Raw genomic sequence first — 20908 nt, 5'->3', positions numbered from 1 at the left:
CCTCGAGGAAACTTCTCAGCCACGGAACCATATCGCTCAAGCTACAATCATCATGCCAATCCAGATGCAGAAATTCGTGAGCTCTATTGCCGGCAGACATAGGCAAGTGTCATGCTCATGATGCATCCTCAGAGGGCCCCCAAGCAGCTAGCCAGGCCGCTCAATGCTCAGGAGAGCTTATCCTCCGCAACAGCCGCATCACAGAGACAACTACCCATGACTCGGATCGACAGTCTCCGAGCCATGCATGGCTTTCTCCACTCGACTCTAGGTACGCTCTTCTTTCTCAGGTGAGTGAGGCGGACAGCCTCCCTCTTCATTTGGCTCATTTCTTGACAGGGATCTATTTCCAGTCGATCATTTTCGAAACTTTGTCTTTGGCAAGACCGACAATCCTAGTGCTAGCCAGAGCCTCGTGCTCTCTCAATCGCAGTCTTCTCAATCGGATCGACTTGTTGTCAAGACACTCGATCGTGATAGTGATCTTATCTCGTAAGAGACGGCCTCTGTTGTTCTGATTCTGCATTGCAGGGAGGAAGGAATGAAGGTGATACAGATAATTGTGCGCCCATCCCGGAGGCTGCGACGCCTATCTTGACCCGCTCACAACATGTAGGATGACTGTGTGATGGATGCGCTGGACAAAGGTTATCTTCACAGTGTTATGGTTCTGGTACTGATGGATGAGGATAAGCCACAAGATTGAGTCCTCAGCAGTCGCAGCATTCATCCTTCACTGACAATGGCTTGCAGTGTCATTGAATCCTATACCATGAACTTCTTCTACGCAGACAATGGCTTCGTCTCTCTCGATATCGCGGCCAAAGTTCAAGGAGCAGATCCTACCCGCCTAGGTCATGCTTGCACTCCAGATGATTTCAGATCTCAGACCAAGGTTAGAGAATACTCTGTCAAATGCTGTATACAGCCATGTGCACAGCTGACCGCCCTTTGCAGATGCTGATGAAGAGCATCGTGGACGCGTGCAAGGATCTGAACGACCTGCCTCGTCAGTCCTCCATGGACATTTGTAGCGCAGGAATTAACTCTCTGACATCATTGCGATAGAGCAAAAGTATCTCGACTTTAAGCTTTTCCTGAAGTCAGACACGCCAAAAGAGTGAGCAGCCGACTCTTGCTCTTATTAAGACCTGGATCTCAGCTACAAGTTGCCACATCTCAAGGTGGTCAATGAAGATCTCCGAATGACGACCAAAAGCTTGATGGACGCTCCTCTGTTTCGGGGCCAAGGCCAAGCGGCGCAGAGCGGACATCATGGGTCAGGACATTTGGGAACGAGGGAACCCAGCTGATGTTGCCGCTCAGCATCTCTTTCCGGCTCACCACAGTCGTCCAGAGCTTTGGAGACGCACCATCGCTGGGAGGTGATGACGGTGCAGCCTTCAAAAACGGTGCTTCGACAATGAACAAAGGGAGAAAAGTTGTATGGGTGAGAGCTGAAGCGTTGACCGCTCCGCGAAACTGACCAAAGACTTTGCAGGATCCGGCCTTGGTCAGACCTCCACCAATTGATCTGCATCATATAGCTGATGAGCTATTTAGGGAGTTGAAGATCGGATTGAATTGGATCCAAGCATTCAAGATCCTCTGCAGCCTCAAGATCATCTGGGCTCCACTCTGAGGCAACCGCTCGGATGGCTTCTGCCTGGTGGACATCTCAAGAAGGTCGTTGCAGGTGTTCCTGATTCAGACGAAGAGGATCAAAGTCCTCGACTCGTTGCCGTTCATCCGACCAATGCTATTAGAGATGGGGTCTTCAAGCGAAGTGGAGAAATGGGAGTCAATGGACGTCGACTGGTGGGTTGCCACGAGCTGTTCTTTCGCTGATTGCCCAGGCGGGATGGAGCAGAGTGTCTCCGCCACCGGCCCTGGAGCAAGAAACAATCCCAAACGCCACAATGTCACCGGTGACCCGGGATGTCAGTACGGCAGTGAATCTGGTGACCAATTCACATTTTCGAGCGTCATCTGCGAGGCCTCTAAAGGGGCCTCAAAGATCATCGCGTCAGCATATTGACCTCGATGATGATGACTTTGCCGATGACCATCCAAGGAAGAGGAAATGCCAGGCAAGACGACCAAATTCCGCGTCCAAAACGAAGGCTGCGAAGATGAAGACCAAAGCCAGTACAAGGACCAAGAATATTGCAAAGTCAGTTTTGCCCTCTGCAATGGGCAAAGGACCGGTTCCAAGCCATCAATCAAAGAACAAGGCTGCCACGAAAACCAACCCGATTGGCAACGCACCCATTGAGGACGCTCACAGAGAATTAATGACCTCGAACACTGATGCAGGATCCAGGCGTGCAATGGATGCAACAGCAAATCAAATCCCCACTTCGTCCAACTCGCCACAATCTACAGTGAAGGCGACCAAGGCGAAGGCAATGCCGTCAGCAGCATCTACAATGTCATCACTAGCGCCGGTCGCAAGACTTCGAGACGCAGGTACCAATCTTCAGACCCCGATTGACTGCTACTGCGAGCTTGAGGATGAAGAAGATAGTCTGATTCGCTGTCACGATTGCCAACGTCGACTGCATCTGGCTTGCTGCGGCTATCTTAAGCCTGACATGGTCCCACTGGACTTCCAATGCATCAATTGCCTCATCGAGGACGAAACTTCCCCAGACGACATACAAGGCGAGCTCAATGCGCTTGCCATCTTCAGGTGAGATGCTGCTCGAGACACAAACACAACCCTGATAGACATAGGCGTGTGTTGTACCTCGTTCGCTCAAAGGGAAGTCTTGACAGTGCCGTACACATTAAGGATTCATTGGGTGCGCTGCAGTCATCGTTTACCGCTTCCTTGCTGATCAGGAGACAGGTATTGACGCACAACAGGCGGACGCTACTGTCCGACGTTTGACTTCTGAAGGGTTCGTTTATGACCCCCGTAATGGTGAGCATTTTGCAAAGAGACTGAAAGCTGACTGCAGCAGGGAAACGTCAATACCCGCGCAAATGGGTCAACACCGCTAGGCAAAACAAACTGCTTCAAGGTTACTTTGAACCCGGCGGACGGGTTGAGCGAGAACTTTTCAAGATCAAGCCCAAGCAGCTCACTGCCACCGATGGGCTGGCCACTGAGAAAGATGCATCAGGAGGAAAATCGGCTACAAATAGGGTTGCACAATACGATACCCGTCGATGCGAGGAGATGATCAACCTTTCCGAGCTTTCCTGATTCCAATGTGGGCAAAAAGAGATAATGAGACCGGTACACTGTGAAGCTATGACTCATGTGCGCTACGTTTGATGATCATGTAATAAGAGTGAAGGAAAGTATGTACGAAGGTATGTATATGTACACACTGAACATCACTCGTTCGCCAACTGTTGACCTCGCTTCGCTCTCGGCTTGTCCTGACCACTCATCTTGGCACTCCTGGTACCAAATTGCATGGCCCTTTTGATTCGCTGGCTCGTCTCTGTCAGACCACATTTGGCCGCTGCTGCTCTCAACAACGCCTTGTCGCCTCCTTCGCGGGAGAGATCGCACTTGATACTCAGCGGGAGGGAGGATAAATATGTGACGAACGAGAGATCCAGATAGGGGTACCGAGATTCTCGACCGTGTGACGAGATGAGCCTATCGTCTCGAGCTAGGTTGCGTGTCGGTAAACGATCGAGATCCTTCTGTAGTTCATCAAGGAGACCGCCGATACCGTCTCGTTGAAATGCCCCCCGATGTCTCGCGTAACCTGCGAGCTGTCTGAAAGGAGGATTAAGGGATGTACTTCACGTCCATACACCTTGACTCACTCGTCTGCCCCCAGTCCAGAGATGTACACCTTCGCGGCTGTGGAGTATGGCTCATATGCCTCAGCCTGAGCATGCCCCTGTCCTCGCGATGCAAAGTAAAGCGGGTACGCAAGCGACTGCAATCATGAGCTTGGGCCGTTTTAGAGCAATAAGTATGCTCACTAGGTCCATCTCGGTCGCGTTTGGATACATCAAATCCATGACGGCCGAACGATGCTCCTCACACTCCTGAGGATGGACCTCCTTTCAGCACTAAGAAGAGGCGATGCGACCAGACTCACCTTCTGTGAAACATTGATCTCGACGAAACGCCATTGCCTGCGAGGACAGGCCGCTCGCAACTCGCCCAGACTCTGCCTGCCAGAGAGACGATCAGGTACGTCAAAGCGTGGCAGATCCACAGATTTAGCATCTGGCAACTGCGCAAACGCGACATTGAGAAGGTCGATAGGCTCGTCTGCGGGAATAAAGCTTGATCGGGGTCAGCATGTGTCTTGCCAGATCCGCCTGCTCACCGATGTATCAACGCAGCCAGCAGGGAGCAATCCACGCCACCAGAGAACAGAACAGCTACTCGAGCGTCACTGTGTATCGCCTTGAGCGGAAACACACGAGGTCCATTGGAGGGGGCCTCACCCTGAACGTGGGTTTGGGATATTCTCTATCCGCCGTCTCACGCTGGAAGCCAATCGTTGCAAAAAGTCGGCGACGTGGGATTCATTGTCGTCAGAGACTCTCGGATCATCTTGGAGTCTCGATAGGGATTCTACCCGGGTCTATGGAGCACGATTAGCTGGCTGGTTTTCCACGGCGCTCGACTGACGAATCCAGTGGGGCACAGGCTATGAATGTCTTGTAGTGTAAGCGCCTTTGACAGGTCCATCATCTGACGCAGCGAATGAGCTCAAGAGTGATAACCGTGATGAATTCACATTGCTGCCATGCCCGCTCGTGACTGCGATATCTCGCAGTCTCACCAGACCGCCCTGCCCGCCCTGAAGGACCTGCATGTGAATATCATTCTGCTTGCCCCAGTGGGACTGTACAGAGGACAGCATGAACGTCTGCATTGGAGCATTGTGGTCGATAGGGTGTATCAGGAGCGATCGACGGGACAAGGGATCCACTTGGAAGAAGAGCGTCTGGGTTTTGGTCTGAGGACGGTGTCAGGAAGGGGAAACTGGTTGAGGTCGAGGAACCTCACATCGAAGAATACAAAGGCGTATCTAGAGCGAGCGCATCAGGGTCGCTCTGCTCACATGTGACCAACTCACGGGCCCTCTATGTGTGGCAGTAGTGCTCGAGGATCGTCAACGTCTGTCGAGTCGATCAATTCCGCCAATTTGGCGGTATCATTGTCCTCTTTGCCGACATGGACGCCTTGGAAGATCTAGCATGAGGTTTCAGCGGCGTCAGGAATCTGCCCAGATTGACCGCATACCTGCCCATTCCACGCCAGGACGCCTCTATGGGTAACCACAGGCTGACGTACCGTCCCTGTCCCGCGAAGACTGAGGACGCTGACGCTGAGTGTCAATTCGACATCCCATTGGGAATCGAGCGGAATGCGGGTCTGGAATGTCTGGTATGAGTCTGGCCCACGAGCCTTGATGGGTGCTTCCAGCGATTTTGAGAGATGATCCTGCACTGATGACGAGCTGTGATGAGGCACCAGTCTGAGCGAGAGGCTGATGCCACACATAGACCTTGGTCTGGGGTACGGGACTCTCTGCGATTATTGAGGGACTGGGAGATCATAGGGGGAATGCACCGTGACAGCCGGCCACGTGACGCTGGTTGCCTATCTTTTTAGTGCGCACCTAAATGATTCTATTACGTCACCGTGACCCATCGACGCGAATCTTTTCTTTTTCTTTTTTGCGCCGCGCGTCTCCAAAAAAACGATTTAAAAAAAATAAAAATTCGCCACTTTCCATCCAGTCGCGTCTCACTTCATCCATCCACTCCATCCATCCATCCCAACACTCGCTCATCTCGCGGTCATTTGAATACACAGGCTGTGCATCCTGCCATCTGTCCCAAGTCGAGAGTCAAGAGAGTCACATACCAGGTGAGTGAAGGAGGAGTGACATTTGTAGAAGAGTCATTTGTCTCTGAAATTTTTCCTGGGCCCTTTTCCTCTCTCGCTTCCCCCCCTTCCTCGCTCTCTTCATTCACGCCTCTCCAAAATGTGACATGAGTTCATCCGACAGTCCCACTTCATATTACGAGACGCGTCACATCGTAGAGCTGCTGCTCCATCTAGACTCTCTCACACTCGCTCCACTCTCTATACTCGGCGCGTGTCTGATTCCGCTCCTCTCTCTCTTTCACTCTCTATCATCTGTCTCTCAATTTTACATTCAACCTTTTGTCAATCTCAAACCCATACCTCATACCATTGACTCGTACACTCTCTCATATCCACCACTCTCATCTATCCTCAGCGAGGAGATCGCGCGCGACACAGCATCGCTAGATTGCGATAGACAGCGAGTCTACTAGACCCGCGCCGTCATAATCTCTCCCCCCACCTGCTCGACCCCGTCCATCCTCATTTGTCAGCAGCGAGACCGTCGGCGCCCATCCATCCCCCTTTCACCCACCGTCCACAGCATGACTGACGTGGTCATGATGCAGATGGAGCCCTATGCTCAACAATTCTACGCGTCGCAGATCGACCCAAGTCTATACGATCCTTCCGCACACGCGATGATGACACCCGCGACTCACCACATTGGACCCAATGGCATGACTATGACCATGTCAGATCGAAGTCTGAACCCTCATCACTATACTCAATATCCACCTGATTGCGGACCTTCTCCCTTCCTGCCAGATGACGGCACGTCACCCTACGGCATGCAACCCATGGTTCCCATGCAGGTGAATGTCTCACCCATGATTGACCATCTGGACGCGACACGATATCACGGGGCCGAATTACAACGAAATCACTCTTTACCACTCGTGCATCATCCAGAGCACGCCATGCACTTTCCTCCACCGCGTCATCGCACTGGCTCTGCATCTGGATCGACAAGGCCAGTCATGCAACGTGGTCATACATTGGCAGTGCCGCCACGTCCCCCGACCCTTCATAGACAAGCCTCGTTGCAGATGACTTCGGCTCGTTCCGCGAGTCCTCACATGATGGCTGGCGATCTTTTTGATCCAGTCCCAGGCTCGCCCGTTAAACGGGCTTCAAGCTCACTCGGCATCCCGCACGATCAGCACGCAGTTCATCACCACGTCCAATTCGTCCAAGACCCTTCTGTGAGCACTACCTCTGTCTCCTTTTTGTACATCATTATCTGACATGCTACAGCAATTCTTTGCCCCAACTCAGGGTATATCCCCAGCACGTGCTCTCGGTCCAGCACCTCCTCAGCTCCAACGCTTCGCGGTCGTGCCCCCGGACAACTCGATGATCACGCCTCAGAATCAAAAGCATACATACGCTCCAGCCATTCATTCGTCTGGGACATCCTCTTCTATCACTGTATCTTCTGCGACCACTGCCGACAGCAGCGAGAGTGCGGAACCCATAGCTAGCGACGAAGAGAACGATTCACCGACCCGTGGCCCCTCGGCTTCCCGAGCACTGCAAAAGATGCAGCTCAACGACAGATCCACCAACTCACAACGAGAAGGTTCAGTCACCCGCCAGGCTGTGGGTATGTCTCGGCCTCAGCGTCCGCAATCCAAGGTCATTGGAGGTCGAACGAGTGCAAAATTCGCCAAAGTCGCTGAGGACCCAGGCGTTGAAGGTGTGCCCCCTGGCCCCAGATCCATGGAGCGACCCGGCCCATCATTCGCCTGCATCATCGGCCAAGCCATCCTCAAATCCAGCGCTGGTGGATTATCCCTAGAACACATTTATCGATACGTGGAGACTGCCTATCCTTATTTCAAGACTGGCGACGGTGCCTGGCGTAATTCTGTTAGACACAATCTCTCGATCCACAAGATGTTTGAGACGATTCCTCGTACGGAGAAGTTCCCACCAGGCAAGGGTGGTATCTGGATCATCCACGAAGACGAAAAATGCCATTGGCCTGAGGAAAACAAGTTTATCAAGAACTTTCCTGCTTCGCATCCTCACCACGGAGTCTGTCGGCAGACACTACATGAACGGGCGAAGGAGAAGGATGCGATAGAAAAGGCCGCTCGAGAGGGTAGGGTGTACGTGCCCAAAAAGGGCAAGAAGGCCCGAAAGCTTCCTTCGAGGGATGACGAGGATGGAGTGGATATGGTCCGCACCGGATCTGGCACAAGTATGGACAATGAGTATGATGGATCCGTCATGATGTCTCAACCCACCGGCCACTCATCAGGTCTCTATCTACCTCTAGCACAGGTGACGCCTCAAATGGTCAGTCAAGAACTACCAGCTGTTCACATGCTTCACGGTACCCAGGATGAGGATGACGGTGACTTTTTGCCCATGGAGCCGGATCAACATCATCAACATGCTCAGGAGCCGATGCCCAGTGGCTCAGCGAGTGTCATGGTACCGCCGCCGCCCGTGTTCGAAAAGCCAAGAGTGGACAAGCGAGTAGCTCCTCCGCCCATCGAAGACGAGGAGAATGTGTTTACGACTGGTAAACGTGTTCGACTGTCAGAGCCGAGACCGGCGGCTCTCGCTCCGATACTTGTCCAACAGCAGGACTTCACCGAATGGGACGACACATTCATCACGCCTGAACGAGAGCGACCGGGTTCAAGCTCGAAAGCGACATCGAGCGATTTCAGGACACCGGCCTTAGTCAATACGTCCTCCTCCCCTGGCTCATCACCGATGCCACCAACCATCACAAGAGCGACGCATCATCCGTCAGCTCTGCAGCAAGCGTGGACACACGATGATATGGCTGATAACGCCTCGGTCGCGTCTCCTCAAAGTCCTCCAAAGTTGGACGAGGCCTTTGACATTCAGCCGAAAGCTACCAAGATGAGAACAAGAGTCATGGCCGGAGACGACGATGCTCCTGCCCCTGCACCTGCTAATCATCATCATGCCGCTGTACCAAAGACACCTTTATCGAGGTCGAGCGCGCTTCGCGAGGCTGCTCGCACACCCGCCACATCCCTTTCCAAAACTCCACTGTTCAGCGGACGCAGTCCGGCTCAACCTCCCCCATCAGTCACAGCTCTCTTATCGACACCTCTTTGGGAAGTCGGTGGATGCCTCGATAGACTGAAAGGATACGGCGGCTCTCCCACCCAGATCGGAAGATCTCCGGTTCCACCAACAAGTCCGACAAGATACGCCATGCTGCTGGATAGCGGCGCTTCTCCGTCGGCTCGCAAGCTTCGCGAATTCAACTTGTAACTTTGCTCCTCCTTTTTTGTACGATCTATTGTGTACCCATCTCCTCTTGGTGGACAGACGAATGTCGATAGGATCCATGGTGTATTTGTATCCGTTCTCTTACGTCGAGCCGTCTCTCTCTCTAGATGACATGATGCAAGCCGTTATGACCAAATGTACATTATATGCTACAGACAACAAAGACGAATGATTCGTTTGACACAGGGTAAAGCAGAGTCTCATCGCGGCTTATGACCTGCACTGTTCAGTCGAGTACCGGGAAGGGCACTCACCGTCCTCATTCATCAGAGTCTCCTCATCAAGACATTCGTGGACCCATGAAGGGAGAACGATATGCTTCCGTTTGGGTCTTTCTACGTCAGCGTCTTTGCAGCTTGTCCCGACGTACTTCGCTGTCCTCCGGGAGATCTCAGCGTAGCGCACAGAGTCGTCATCATCCATGATTATGTGTGACAACTTCACATCATCCACGTTCCCAGTCACCTTGCCGCCGTGCTCAAGGATCAAATCTTTCGTCTCCTCCAATCTGCGCACGCATAAGTCAGGCTTCCGGAATAGCAATGGAGAACAATACTTACCTGGAGGAGACCTCTGGCCGTGGAGATGAATCTGTCAACCCATTGGCACGCGCATTCTCGGGTGTGTCAACGTAGAAGACGAGGTGTGTGAAGATCTAGAGCAGGATGAGCAGAGCTTCGCGCCACACAAACCTTCTCATCATCATATTCCATGGCTTGACTGTCATTGCCAAAGGCGTGCTGATACTCAGTACCCATTGTCAGAAGCTGCTTACCTGCGGTACGGCTTCGCTATCTCGCAGTGGCAAGAGAGTTGTAGTCTCGTCCCCATCCGCATCGCCTTCCAGAGCTGGCGAAGGTGATCGACTAGACGCCGGCGAAGCCTACGCCCGGATCTCAGCCAACTGATCGCAGCTCTTTGGTCTAACTCACGCTTTCACTTGGAGCCGCCCTAAACATGTGCCGGCTCCGCACAGACTGATCGTCGTCGTCTTCCAAGCCCCATTCTGCTTCGAGCTGGCTTTGCTGCCGAGACTTGCCCGAAGCTTCGTTGTCTGAGACGAAGGAATCGTCTCCTACCCTCTCGTCTCTGTCCTCTGAACCGATCTTCGCATGGCGGTCTCGTACCAGTCTATCATCACTGAGATCGTCCAGCGACTTGAAGTAGTCTCTGTCATCCTTTGCTTCATCAGAGGCAAAAACGAGCAGACTGTGAGATGTGAGCGATGACCACTCCCGAGCCCTACTCCTGAATCAAGGCCAAAGGGCGTCTTCTCTCTATAGACCTGAGTATCCAGTCAGGTTTGATGATCGACACGCCTCGCTTTTTCTGAGCTCGTACTCGGACGTCTAGGGATCGGATTAACGAGATCCGCTCTTCAAACTCACCCTTATCGTCTGGTGCGATCACGTACGCAGAGTTGTCAGCTAGCTGAGCCTGCGAGAAGTCTCCGCCGTGATCGTGAACGAGTGTTTCGAGTTCCTGTTTGGAATGCTGTGCAGTGCCCTTGATGATGTAAAACGTCAAGCCACGGAAGATCCGGCTCTGTCCCGAGCTCTCCTCCAGTCTCTGTCCGCGGGCACTTTTGATGAGTTCGACCTTCTTCTTTGGGGCCACTTTGCGCTTCTTCCGCCTCGTCGAACCTGCTTCGTCGTCCGCATAGCGTTTGGATGGCGCGTTCAACAGTGTCATGAACTCATCGACACTCAGGCAATTCCACATGTCTCGATCCTGAGCGTCATCGTGTCCTGCATCTCGACTGGCTTTGTCCCAGTAGATGAAGCGGCATCGGGGGAATCGCATTGTGTAGTTGACACCAAAGTTGCCGGCCGCGGGTACGATTTCCGAAGCCTTGACCTCAACCACGAAAGAGTTCGGCGGTTCAATATAGACATCAGGCTTGTCATCCAGACCAGACGGTCCAAGGTGGAGCCATGGTGGGATTTTGTCTCGACTGAACGGCTTCCAGTGATCTTTATGCTTCGTCAAGATCCACTGGTAGTCCTCGTAGCTCATCCCAGACCCGATTTTGACAAAAGTCGTGAACTCGGGAAAAGGTGATACTCCATCGTCTTCCGTCTGATTTCGCAATCCGCACAACAAACTGGAGATTTTACCAGTTCGACCACCTTTGCCCCACCATCCTCCTAAGACTAGGAGATCGAGGTTCTCCCCCATCTGGTCAGAATATTCCGGCTTGACCTTGACCCAGTCGGAATCTCGAGAATTCGTCCGGTAGACGCTGTCAATATTCTTCACTACCAATCCTTCGCCTCTACTCCAGTAAGTGACTAGACTGTGTGGGACCTTCAGGCTCACTTGGTCTCTAATATCCTCTCTAACATTTCTCGGATGTCTTTACCGTTCTTTCCGCGTCTTTCCTCAGCAAATTCAATGCGACCTTTAAATTGCTCAATGTTTTTGAAGATACGCCCCGAGTGTAGTAGTCGTTTCCTTTCCGATAAACGCTTCGATGTCAAGCATTTGTCGTTGAGATATAGAATATCGAAGACTTTGACTGGGAGAGCATATCAAGAACCGCAGCGGCATCCTGGAGATGAAGCTCACAACAAGGCCGCGGAGCGTCTTCATCATTTCGTTTGTCTAAGGAAACGGTCAGCTGAGAATGGCCTATCTCTCACTCACCGGAAGCTGCAGTCTTCAGAGTTCCAAAGGCCAGATATTTCTCCAGAACAGGATCCCAGACCAGCATTTCCCCGTCGAGGATGATGCTATTCGTGAGCAGGGCAGCAGGTGTAAGTGCTCACTTGCGGATGTTCTCGTCGAAGCATTCAGCAATATATTGAGTCAGACTCCCTTCGCCAGCATGCGCTCCGTACAGATATGCTGGTAGAGTGTCAGCTGAGGATGGTGACGAGCCATACTGTAATCCTTGGCTTTTCTGGAGCAATAGAACCACTGAGCCCCGGAATTTCGCATGTGCAGTTGTATGCGCTCCCCGTCGAGCTTCTCCTCCATAATGAATTCCTTATGCGGAGCACCCACGAGTTTCGAGATGGCTTCGTGCGATGATGACGGTGAGCGGTAGCATAGCTGGGGAAGAAAGCATCGGAAGAGCTCAATGTTGGTTTGCTTTCTATAGTCAGCACAAGGGGAGGAAGAGCTGCACCGGGCTCACATGCTTTTCAAGCCTGATATCTGGGCGGTACAACGTCCAACACACGCGTTTGAGGTCAGAACAGACGTTGAACAGGTCCCCTGCATCTGGATGAAAGCAAGAGAAGACTCCTTTCTCCCTTATGGATATTCGCAGATCTGACAGTGTCAGCCAGGTCTCTCGGATACTGATCAGCCGACCTTTCAAAATGATTCGTATGATCCATTCCTGCTCTACGGGGGTGCATTGTTGATTGATCTTACGGAGAACTGGGACATATTCTTGTCTGCGGCCAAATCAACTCACGAGTCGACTATTGCTCACTGTTTCAACCGGCCGGCTGCAAGTTTGTCCAACAAGGCGTTCACAGCGTCTATCGTCAATTGCCCCTCTTCGACAGTCGATCGGGCTGCGATCTCGTGATAACAGACCCTCGCAAAATCTCCGGAGTAAGACTCTGCCTAGCCTCTGGTCTTAGCGCAAATAGCGAGCGGATTGACGATGTCCCACACCTACCTGTCCGTCAACGGGCTGCTTCCACTTGATCAAGCGTTGAGCTGTCTCGCTGTGCTTGTCGACGCCAAGCACTTCGATGTAGCACTTCGCCAACATCGCTTCCTTCAGATTGTACACGGGACGTTCGCGGTCTCTCTGCAATAGCTGAATCAGTTCACATACCTCGCACCTGTTTCAAAGCTCTCACGTCGGGTAACAAGAGTCTGATCAATGGATACAGATCATTGCCCACTTTGGCTCTCCATATGGACATGAAGCGACTAAGTGTATCCCTCCTTCTACTCGGTTCCTCAGTTCTCAGTCGATCCATGACGGTGCATAACAAGGAGAAAGCCGGAGTGGGGTTTCGATTGATACAATCAGGCGGTCTCTCGAGTGTAGCCGAAGGTGCCAGCGGCGGCGGTCGATATGACTCCTCATCTTCTTCCCCTCCATCGCCTTGATACTCTGAAGTCTTTTGACCCCTGTGCCATGCCTGATGTTCCGATTGAGGACGAGGCATGATGGATGGTCAAGACATTACAAGAGGTTGAAATTGAACTGAGTATTCAAAACTGCATAGGGGTACGAGACGGTTGACGTCAATGGATAGATGTTACGTAATCTGTGTCCGATATGAGTGTGTTTCATGGATCTTCGAACGAGGTGAACAGGAATCAAGTTTATTACTTGCTGCCTGAAAGACTCAGACTTCCAGCTGTCGATGGCGAGTGAAGCATGCATGCATGGTCACCGGCGACGATTCATGAGTCTGTTGATGATATGGTTGGCGACAGGAACACATCACAGCTTCAGGTAGCGAAGAAGGATATTGTGCAACCCCCGTTGACAGGCTAGTTGCTTGACAACACTGTTCGAGTAATCTTGACACCGCAAAAGCTCTAGAGATCTCAAGCCCATGTGAGTATAAGAGAGTACATCATCGTTGAAACTGCTCAACTACTCGCTCCTCCATCATCTCACTTCTCGGACAATGAGCTCTGCGTAGATAATTTCGTTCAACCTCCCGCCTTGACACAATAAGCAGTCATGTCGGACCGACCACTCTTGTCCTTCGAAACGCCTCCCCAGACACCACTGTCCTCCTATGATCCCTTCCATGCACCCACGAGCCATCCTGATCCATACAAGTTGGCCCCTCTTGCCCCTTCTTATTCCGAACCTCCTCCACCACTACCACCTCGACCTCCTCGCTCACCTCGCCGATCCATCCTTTCTCATATTCGAGCAGCCAGTCGTCGCTTCTCGGAAATGTCCGGAGCTTCCCATACTGCAAAAGAGGCTTCGATAGCTTTGTCTGCCCAGGATGATGTCCGCTCACTGGTGGCCCCTGCCGTCCACATTGACACTGTCCAGCCAGGGCCATTCCCAGCTGAGTCGGGTCTCTTTCGGCAAGATTCCCTTTCACCATCTGTGGAAGCGTTGGATCTGGCCTTCCCGAACAAGAGCATCCTACTTCATCAGAATCTTAGTTTGATACCGAGGCTCGACAGGTTCCGAAGAGGACGTTCACTCCAACAGCGGCCTTTTTTGACGGCGATCCCCCCTCCTCCAGTAGTCGAAGTAGCAGAAGAGCCCTTCAATTCCAAACTCGAAAGCAGTCGCTCAAATGGATCAGACGAGGAGAAGCAAGAGACCATACAACCATCTGAGACTCGTGAAGATGCACTTCATCCGTTCGCCATGGTGCATATGATGATGAACAAAGTTGGAGATGAGAGTCTGGGCAAGAATGGAAAGGGCAAGGGAAGATTGGAACCGGTGTCGATGAGCTCTGAGAGAAAGCCTAATCCTCGGAGGGGAATGGTCGGTGCAAAGAGCTTCATAGGTCAGTGAGGAAGTGCATCGTTGCGTACTGATACTCATTCGGCACAGCCCGATTCGCCTCAAACACCTCATTGGTATCGCCGAAAGGGAGCGCTCGATGTACGCCTCTCGTGTCAAAACCCTCGTCCTCTCTTCTCCGCCCTGCGCCAGGTACTCCCGCGATAGATTCAAGATCTCCCGTCAGATACGCTAATGCATCGTCTGTTGTGCGACAAGATCCAGAAGGCAAGTCAGGGCCTTTTGTCCTCAGGTTGATGTCTCCAGATGCTCAAGCTGTAGAGATCCCTCGTTTCAAGCGACGAGATCTCAATTTGGCTTTTGTCAAATGCGGTCCAAGGCAAAGGCTTATCTGGCTTGTGATGCTCTTTGCCTGGACAGCCAATTCCTTGGCTGGAATGGTGAGTAGATAATGAAGGTCTACATCCGCTCACTTCCTCCAGTTCTTCGATGTCAACATCATGTATATGCTCGTCCAATGCGTGATCCACTCGGGTGAAGATGGAGACTCAAGTAGACGTTGGGCATTTGCAGCATCAGCATATGCTGTATGTTGGGGTTTTTCGACCGTCGGCGTATGGCTCGTGTGGGAAGTGTATTACGAGTTCAGCAGGAGGTGGCGACAATGTGAGTGCAAAGCTCCTTAGCCGACCTGATAGTGGTAGCGCGACCCGCAATGGAGCCAATCTACTTCTCTCTGCCCGCTAGCGTTCACCTCTCACTCTACTCTTTCCACCATTTCGCCTTTCTATTGCACATTCGACTTTCGCCGCTGGGCACAGCTCACGCCGCCGACATTTTCCCCGAAAGTTGTCATAGCCTTCTTCAACTAGCTCCAGGTCTCATGCCATTGTTGCCCCGATCGGGCATTGGCATTGTCTTGCTACTCACATTCTGGCACAGCGATGAGCCCAACCCACCTTCGAAAGATCCACATTTCTTCGGCCGGGACGATGGGCAACTGACACGTTACGCTATAGGTGTGATATTGGCTTTTGAAGGATACGTCGCTCTCCGATTGGCTGTAATCCTCATCTCAGCTCTTGGCCTCCTGGTGTCCTCGTCGCGAACGTTTGCCGGATCCCGTCACAAGCCCAGTTCCAGAAATCCCGTTCGATTGAGAGATCCTGCGACAGCGCTGGCGCCGCAAAGATCGTGGCTGACTCGCGAAGATCGGCTTCAGTGGGTTTGGCGGGACAGGAGCCGGAGGAGACTTCAGGACGCATTCGAGCTGTGTCTCACCAAGCCCACGGCGCATCGGTTGCCGAATCCTGTGTCGAGTTCACTTCCAGTCATCCCTGGACTCGCTGAGCAGGTGAATACCAGCGCACCTTCTACACCTTTCTACACGCCGGGATTGATCAGTACGCCGTCGGATGAACAGGTCCAATCTCCTTTCCACCTGTCTACAAACACGGGTCGGCCGAAGAGACTAGTTGCAGAACTCGACTCGGACACGGAAGACTCCACGGCATTGCTCTCCTCGCGAGCTGCCTCGAGAATAGATGACTTCGGGATTGCAAAGGCCGCATCCAGCGACGATCATGCGCCGTCCTCATATCGCTCCGCCGTGAGCAGGCGCCGAGCTGCCACTATCTCCTCAAGCTCGATGGGATCTTTGAGCCGTGCGAGGTCCACATCGCTGTCAAAGCTGAAGGAGACGGTCAATGCCACGTCCAGAAGGGTCAGAAGTGGGACCCTGCTGAGTGCCGACAGTCAATACTCAAGATTCGATTGATAGTTGCAGAGAAGCGGCAGATGGATCGCTAGCTTGGCTTGGCAGGGTAAAAGAGAGGACGGGATGAAATGGGTTGGTGCGATGTGCAGTGCCTACCGACCAAAAACTTGTAGTTGCTGTCCTGAGTGAATTAAATTTGCATGAATTGAAACAAATACATGCTGAACAATCTAGACACTCTGGTGACCAGTTGCATGAGGATCGCCGAGGAACTGGTCGAGTGTCAGCCATCGTCCAAGGGCATCTTCATACGCACCGCTTCCTTAGCTCTGTCGCAATGGTCGCCGCCCAGCTCGCGATCCATTTGATGACAGATGAAGAGCGTATCGGCTCTGAGACTTGGTCAGAGGACTCGTCATGGAGGCAATTTACTCACGCATCACCCAGAACCGCTGCACCAGCTCTGACAGCGAGGAACGGCACTCCTCCACATAGCAACGCAGCGACTGGGGCATACCCGGGCTGGCCAAGAGAGTGAGCCATATAGAGATAGCCTGCCATTCCGGTAAAGACGCCCAACGCAGTGGAGCTCAGTGTCAAAAGGAGTTTGATAAGGGTATCTACAGATTTTCATTGTGAGGACCGATTTCTTATACGGTATTTCACGAGTTACTCACAGTCCAACAGATGGCCGCCTTTCCGCTTCCCAGCCAGACCGACAGCGCGTCGCGCACTGGGCCAAAAAGCTTCCCCCGTGATCCCGACATACACCAGTGCGTACCCATTGAGTTGATCTAGGACACTGGCAATCACGGAAAAGAGCGGGTTGAGACGAGACAAGAAACCCCGTGGGGATGGCAGAATATTCGCGCGGGGAGAACACACCCGCTTGAGATGCGCAGCGGAACGACCGACCGTCCTCACGACAGCAATGATGCCTGCTCCAAGACATATGCTACCAAGAGATGTGCCTGTGGCACGATGAAGGGCTGCTGTCGTCGTTTCGAGGGGATCGGCATGGGTCGAGTCGTCCCTAAAGTGGTCAGACACGACAAATAGCGAAAAACCCACCGGTGGAAGTACCATTCTCCGATGACGGCTGCCACCGTCACCCGACCGATGCCTCGAATGACTCCCCATGTCCAAATCCACAATAGAGTCACGAGAAATATGAGCCACCCAGCATATGGCTTGATGTGAAAATTCCAAGTGTTTTCTCTTGGATGTCGCCAGTAGCCGATGGTCCCGAGTCTCACCAGCATCGTCAAGAAAGGGATCGATGTGAGTGCGAAGAAGCCGAGGAGAAGCGGAGTGAGTAGCAGTAGCGGAGGATGCGACAGTAGCAGCTGAGTCGATAGCTCGACAACGGCAGCCGTACGATCGAGCCGTTTCCTCCTGATCCATACCAGTCGACCGAAACCGGCCGCAAGTATCCAAAGAAGAGCCGCAGATACACGCAGTCCCACTGTGCCCCACCACTGATCTCCTGAATCATTGTTTCTGGAGGTGTAGCTTTCGAAACTCGCTCCAATTGCCCACCATCCACACACGAAAAGTGAGAAGGGTACGATGACTGCTGTACCCATGAGGACTGGCCGAACAGTCTTGCTGAGCAGGAATAGGAAAGCTGGAGGGATTATCAACGTCGGAAGGAGGAGGACTAGGAGTAGAGGTAATAAAGGGATCAGGGAAGGGGCAGACCGAGTGGAATCTCCGGGGGACGGCTGAACTTCAGCAGTGTCCGCTTCAACATCGCTCACGTCTGTCGATCCCCAGAGGAACGGGAGCGCAAGGATGACTCCCATAACACTAGCTAACCAAAGCGCAAGAAATCCGGAATCTGGAGACGAAGAGGATGAGCATTTTCATGGCGAGGAGGCTCACCCTTGTACTTTCTCAGGCCTTCGCCTTGCCAATGCCCAAAGCGCCCGTGATATACTTGCAGGCGTATCGGAACTGTCGCTCGCGTTCCGCGACGCTGCTCAAGCTCGTCTGGACCAAGCAACGGCTCATCAAGCGCAGACTCGATTGGGTTCGGAAGCGGCTCAGACTCTGTTAAGGAGTGTCGCCGAGGTTGCCTCTTCTGGTACTGGGATATGCCCATCATCCCAGATGGACTGTCAGAATCAGAATCTGGCTCCGTAGCCTTGTCGCTCTCATCTTCGCTGGAGGAAGACGATGAAGGCGGGAATACACTCTGATGGGCAAGCCAGCCTTTTTTCGCCCGTTCTGAGGTATCCACGCTCTTCTTCTTTTGCTGCTGCATGAGGCTCCTTCGAACGACGGCAACCTCGTCGAGATCAGCCTCCTGATCGTCTTCTTCATCTTCAGAGGAAGGGGCGTAAGGATTTGGGATTGAGGTTTTGATCCTCCGTTTCGACCTGTTCATACGAGATGAGGATGCCGAAGATGGTTGTGCGAATAACCGGCTGACGCCGATCCCGCTACCTAGGGCATCGGCATCGGCATCAGCTATGCTGGGTATCCCCGCTATGCCAGGGCCGGGGAAGGGTGGAGTTCGGCTGGGAGAAGGTGACCGTGAAGATCCTCTAAGGTGGGGGTGTGATAAGGATGCCGTGGGGGAGTGCAGGAATGGATCGTGGGTTGGTGAAGATGGTGAGGACGGTCTGAAGATCTGTTCAGAGGCCAATGTAAGCTTCGCGGATGGTTCGTTGATCATCCACGGTGTCACTCACTTGACTATCTGCGTTATCGCTCGATCTCGACGCAGCCTTGCCGCTTAGAAAGCGACTGGCATATGTCGAGAAGGCAGATGGCCCGCCATTGGTCTGAACTCGCTGCTCCGTCATAGTGACACTCTACACCGGTATACGGAATCGCAGACCTTATAAGTATTGGCGTGAGTCAAGCATGCGAGGCGGTTGAGAGAATGATTGACGATGTCTTCATCCAGGTGTCTCGACTCGTATTGGCGTTAGATTGGACACAAAGGGGATGAGGCAGATTCTCTGTGTTCGAGAGGCCGGTGATCGCTGGCGAACCGGCTGATATTGATTGCGGGAACGTCTCCGGTTACCTCCGCGTTCTCGACGTAACGCTGTGCCCGTGATGCTGAAGATGTGATCTGGAAGACAGAGACGGAGGAGGAGAGACTCGATGACCCGGCCTCTTGATGATCTGGGTGGCCAATGACTGCTTTTGGCCAAAACAGACGGAAGCAAAAATCCACGTGTCCTCCCAAGCTTAGGCAACGGTTCATCTTCAGGATATATGCACAGACGAGCGCCATCTAAAGGACAACATGACAGTCTCTACGCTTCAAGCTCCGCTAGAGGCCCTCTCTCGCGACATGGGAGCAGCCAAGCTGCAGCATCGAGGTCATAGTTGGCGGGAGTGGCACGCCGGCCCTTGCCAGCCTGGTCTCGAGCAGTGATGATAGTCGTGTGTCGGTGCCAGTGTATGTCGGACTCGATGTGATACTTATCTTGCCCGTCTCAAAGAAGTCGCAGACAGTCGACTGTCGGCTCGAGCCATCACATGAGATACATAGGCCGACAGGTTGCGACTAGAGTCCATCTTCAAGCGCAATTTCGAATCCCTAGGGAGGTCATAAATGACGTGCAGGTTCGATGTGAGGAGCGAATCGAGAGGAGTTGGAGACCTGTGAGGAGACGGATCAGTCAAGTGTTCACTAGCGAGAGACTTAATCTCACCGAGCTCCCAGAGCCCATTGGTCAGCTGAGAGTATCTCGTCCAGGGCATTCAAGGCAGACGCGCCGTTTGCGATGACAGACACGATATCTACTTGGCGGACGTCTCCTGTCAGAGACGACGGCAAGGGCGTGACAAGTCCAGAAGCGAGCGGCGGAGCAAAGGGGAAATGTAGGTGAAAGGAGGATACTGAGCTGGGTTTGGGTTGTGAAGCCAGGAACGCCGGGTATACACGATCTAGCACGAGTGTAGCAACGGCGACAGCCTTGTCATAAGTCGTCTGATCCGGCATACCCTGGAGGCTGGGGGTCTTTGTCAGCTTGAGAGAGGGGGAGTTTGCTTCTGTGCATGGACATACGCTTTTTCGCCTTCCCTGTCCTGGAAGCGACCATCGAACCAAGAACGCAGATCCTGCGAGCTGACCAGCTTCCCCTCTGCTCTCAGTTCGAGACAGGGCAATTCACCTCCAGGCGCGTTATCGTCGCGCGCGAACGGGATGAACCCGACTAGTGGAGCCCGGCTCTCCAGCAAGAACAAGAGTTGAAAACGGAGGCTTCGAGGATCGGATGAAGCCCAAGGCGAGGTACGTGACGTTGACAAGGGCGAATGGATCTGATGTGAGATATCAGTCAACCAGCGACATGACGTTCTTGAGGAGGTCTGACGGCTCACCCAGAGACTGTACTCTGCTTCCCTTGGATTGTCGTGTTCCCGTAAAGATGTCACATTGTCTTCTGGCTCGAGCAGCACCAAGGGAAATCTAGAATAGAAATCACCGAGCCATCGTGGCATCAGTGTCTGACTCGATCTGGCCGAGGCAGTGGTCATCAACACCGTGAGCTAACAAGACCTAGCTTGTACGTTGTTTGGTAGCTCGTCGACGGCGACAGGTATAGCAAGCAGCGGCAGCGGCAGCAGTCAATGAATTTTTCTTCCTCTTTCGGAAAATTTGGATTTG

The 20908-nt window shown here is 52.8% G+C and overlaps 7 protein-coding genes across 7 annotated transcripts; 3 read left to right on the top strand and 4 right to left on the bottom strand.

The window, feature by feature from the left end:
* Positions 1–52: 52 nt before the first annotated feature.
* Positions 53–3211, top strand: BD324DRAFT_653041 (hypothetical protein; the record flags this gene model as incomplete). Its single annotated transcript, XM_022018595.1, has 14 exons — positions 53–76; positions 133–290; positions 340–492; positions 754–895; positions 958–1009; positions 1069–1120; positions 1163–1279; positions 1327–1450; positions 1502–1513; positions 1564–1818; positions 1857–2692; positions 2737–2804; positions 2852–2926; positions 2967–3211. The coding sequence occupies 14 exons, from the start codon at positions 53–55 to the stop codon at positions 3209–3211; spliced, it is 2313 nt and encodes a 770-aa protein (XP_021869025.1).
* Positions 3212–3345: 134 nt separating this feature from the next.
* Positions 3346–5491, bottom strand: BD324DRAFT_604300 (asparagine synthase-domain-containing protein; the record flags this gene model as incomplete). The annotated part of the gene is made up of 10 exons (XM_022013978.1): positions 3346–3739; positions 3790–3905; positions 3952–4017; positions 4071–4260; positions 4305–4373; positions 4426–4565; positions 4836–4943; positions 4994–5015; positions 5064–5179; positions 5231–5491. 10 exons carry the CDS (start codon positions 5489–5491, stop codon positions 3346–3348), a joined length of 1482 nt encoding a protein of 493 aa, XP_021869024.1.
* Positions 5492–6405: 914 nt separating this feature from the next.
* BD324DRAFT_653039 (hypothetical protein) lies at positions 6406–9124 on the top strand (the record flags this gene model as incomplete). Its single annotated transcript, XM_022018594.1, has 2 exons — positions 6406–7065; positions 7118–9124. The coding sequence occupies 2 exons, from the start codon at positions 6406–6408 to the stop codon at positions 9122–9124; spliced, it is 2667 nt and encodes an 888-aa protein (XP_021869023.1).
* Positions 9125–9270: 146 nt separating this feature from the next.
* BD324DRAFT_634985 (ATP dependent DNA ligase domain-domain-containing protein) lies at positions 9271–13305 on the bottom strand. Its single transcript, XM_022016775.1, has 19 exons — positions 12964–13305; positions 12777–12911; positions 12585–12721; positions 12461–12546; positions 12282–12418; positions 12028–12235; positions 11911–11989; positions 11789–11874; positions 11711–11746; positions 11462–11660; positions 10531–11417; positions 10389–10491; positions 10075–10351; positions 9918–10025; positions 9835–9882; positions 9703–9797; positions 9513–9650; positions 9397–9473; positions 9271–9359 (listed from the first exon to the last, which is right to left on the bottom strand). Exons 1-19 carry the CDS (start codon positions 13276–13278, stop codon positions 9343–9345), a joined length of 3168 nt encoding a protein of 1055 aa, XP_021869022.1. The 5' UTR covers positions 13279–13305; the 3' UTR covers positions 9271–9342.
* A 500-nt stretch (positions 13306–13805) lies between these two features.
* BD324DRAFT_653037 (hypothetical protein) lies at positions 13806–16338 on the top strand (the record flags this gene model as incomplete). The annotated part of the gene is made up of 4 exons (XM_022018593.1): positions 13806–14604; positions 14652–15001; positions 15044–15227; positions 15266–16338. 4 exons carry the CDS (start codon positions 13806–13808, stop codon positions 16336–16338), a joined length of 2406 nt encoding a protein of 801 aa, XP_021869021.1.
* Positions 16339–16524: 186 nt separating this feature from the next.
* BD324DRAFT_133342 (plasma-membrane choline transporter-domain-containing protein) lies at positions 16525–18417 on the bottom strand. The gene is made up of 4 exons (XM_022011994.1): positions 18039–18417; positions 17350–18002; positions 16956–17311; positions 16525–16898 (listed from the first exon to the last, which is right to left on the bottom strand). The coding sequence occupies exons 1-4, from the start codon at positions 18081–18083 to the stop codon at positions 16711–16713; spliced, it is 1242 nt and encodes a 413-aa protein (XP_021869020.1). The 5' UTR covers positions 18084–18417; the 3' UTR covers positions 16525–16710.
* Positions 18418–19455: 1038 nt separating this feature from the next.
* BD324DRAFT_133351 (hypothetical protein) lies at positions 19456–20882 on the bottom strand. The gene is made up of 3 exons (XM_022011995.1): positions 20309–20882; positions 19953–20252; positions 19456–19900 (listed from the first exon to the last, which is right to left on the bottom strand). Exons 1-3 carry the CDS (start codon positions 20776–20778, stop codon positions 19720–19722), a joined length of 951 nt encoding a protein of 316 aa, XP_021869019.1. The 5' UTR covers positions 20779–20882; the 3' UTR covers positions 19456–19719.
* Between the last annotated feature and the right edge of the window lie 26 nt (positions 20883–20908).

Source organism: Kockovaella imperatae (assembly GCF_002102565.1).
Source record: "Kockovaella imperatae strain NRRL Y-17943 chromosome Unknown BD324scaffold_13, whole genome shotgun sequence".
NCBI lineage: Eukaryota > Fungi > Basidiomycota > Tremellomycetes > Tremellales > Cuniculitremaceae > Kockovaella > Kockovaella imperatae.
The sequence above is the reverse complement of the archived record's forward strand: the minus strand, read 5'-3'. Positions and strand labels throughout refer to the sequence as shown.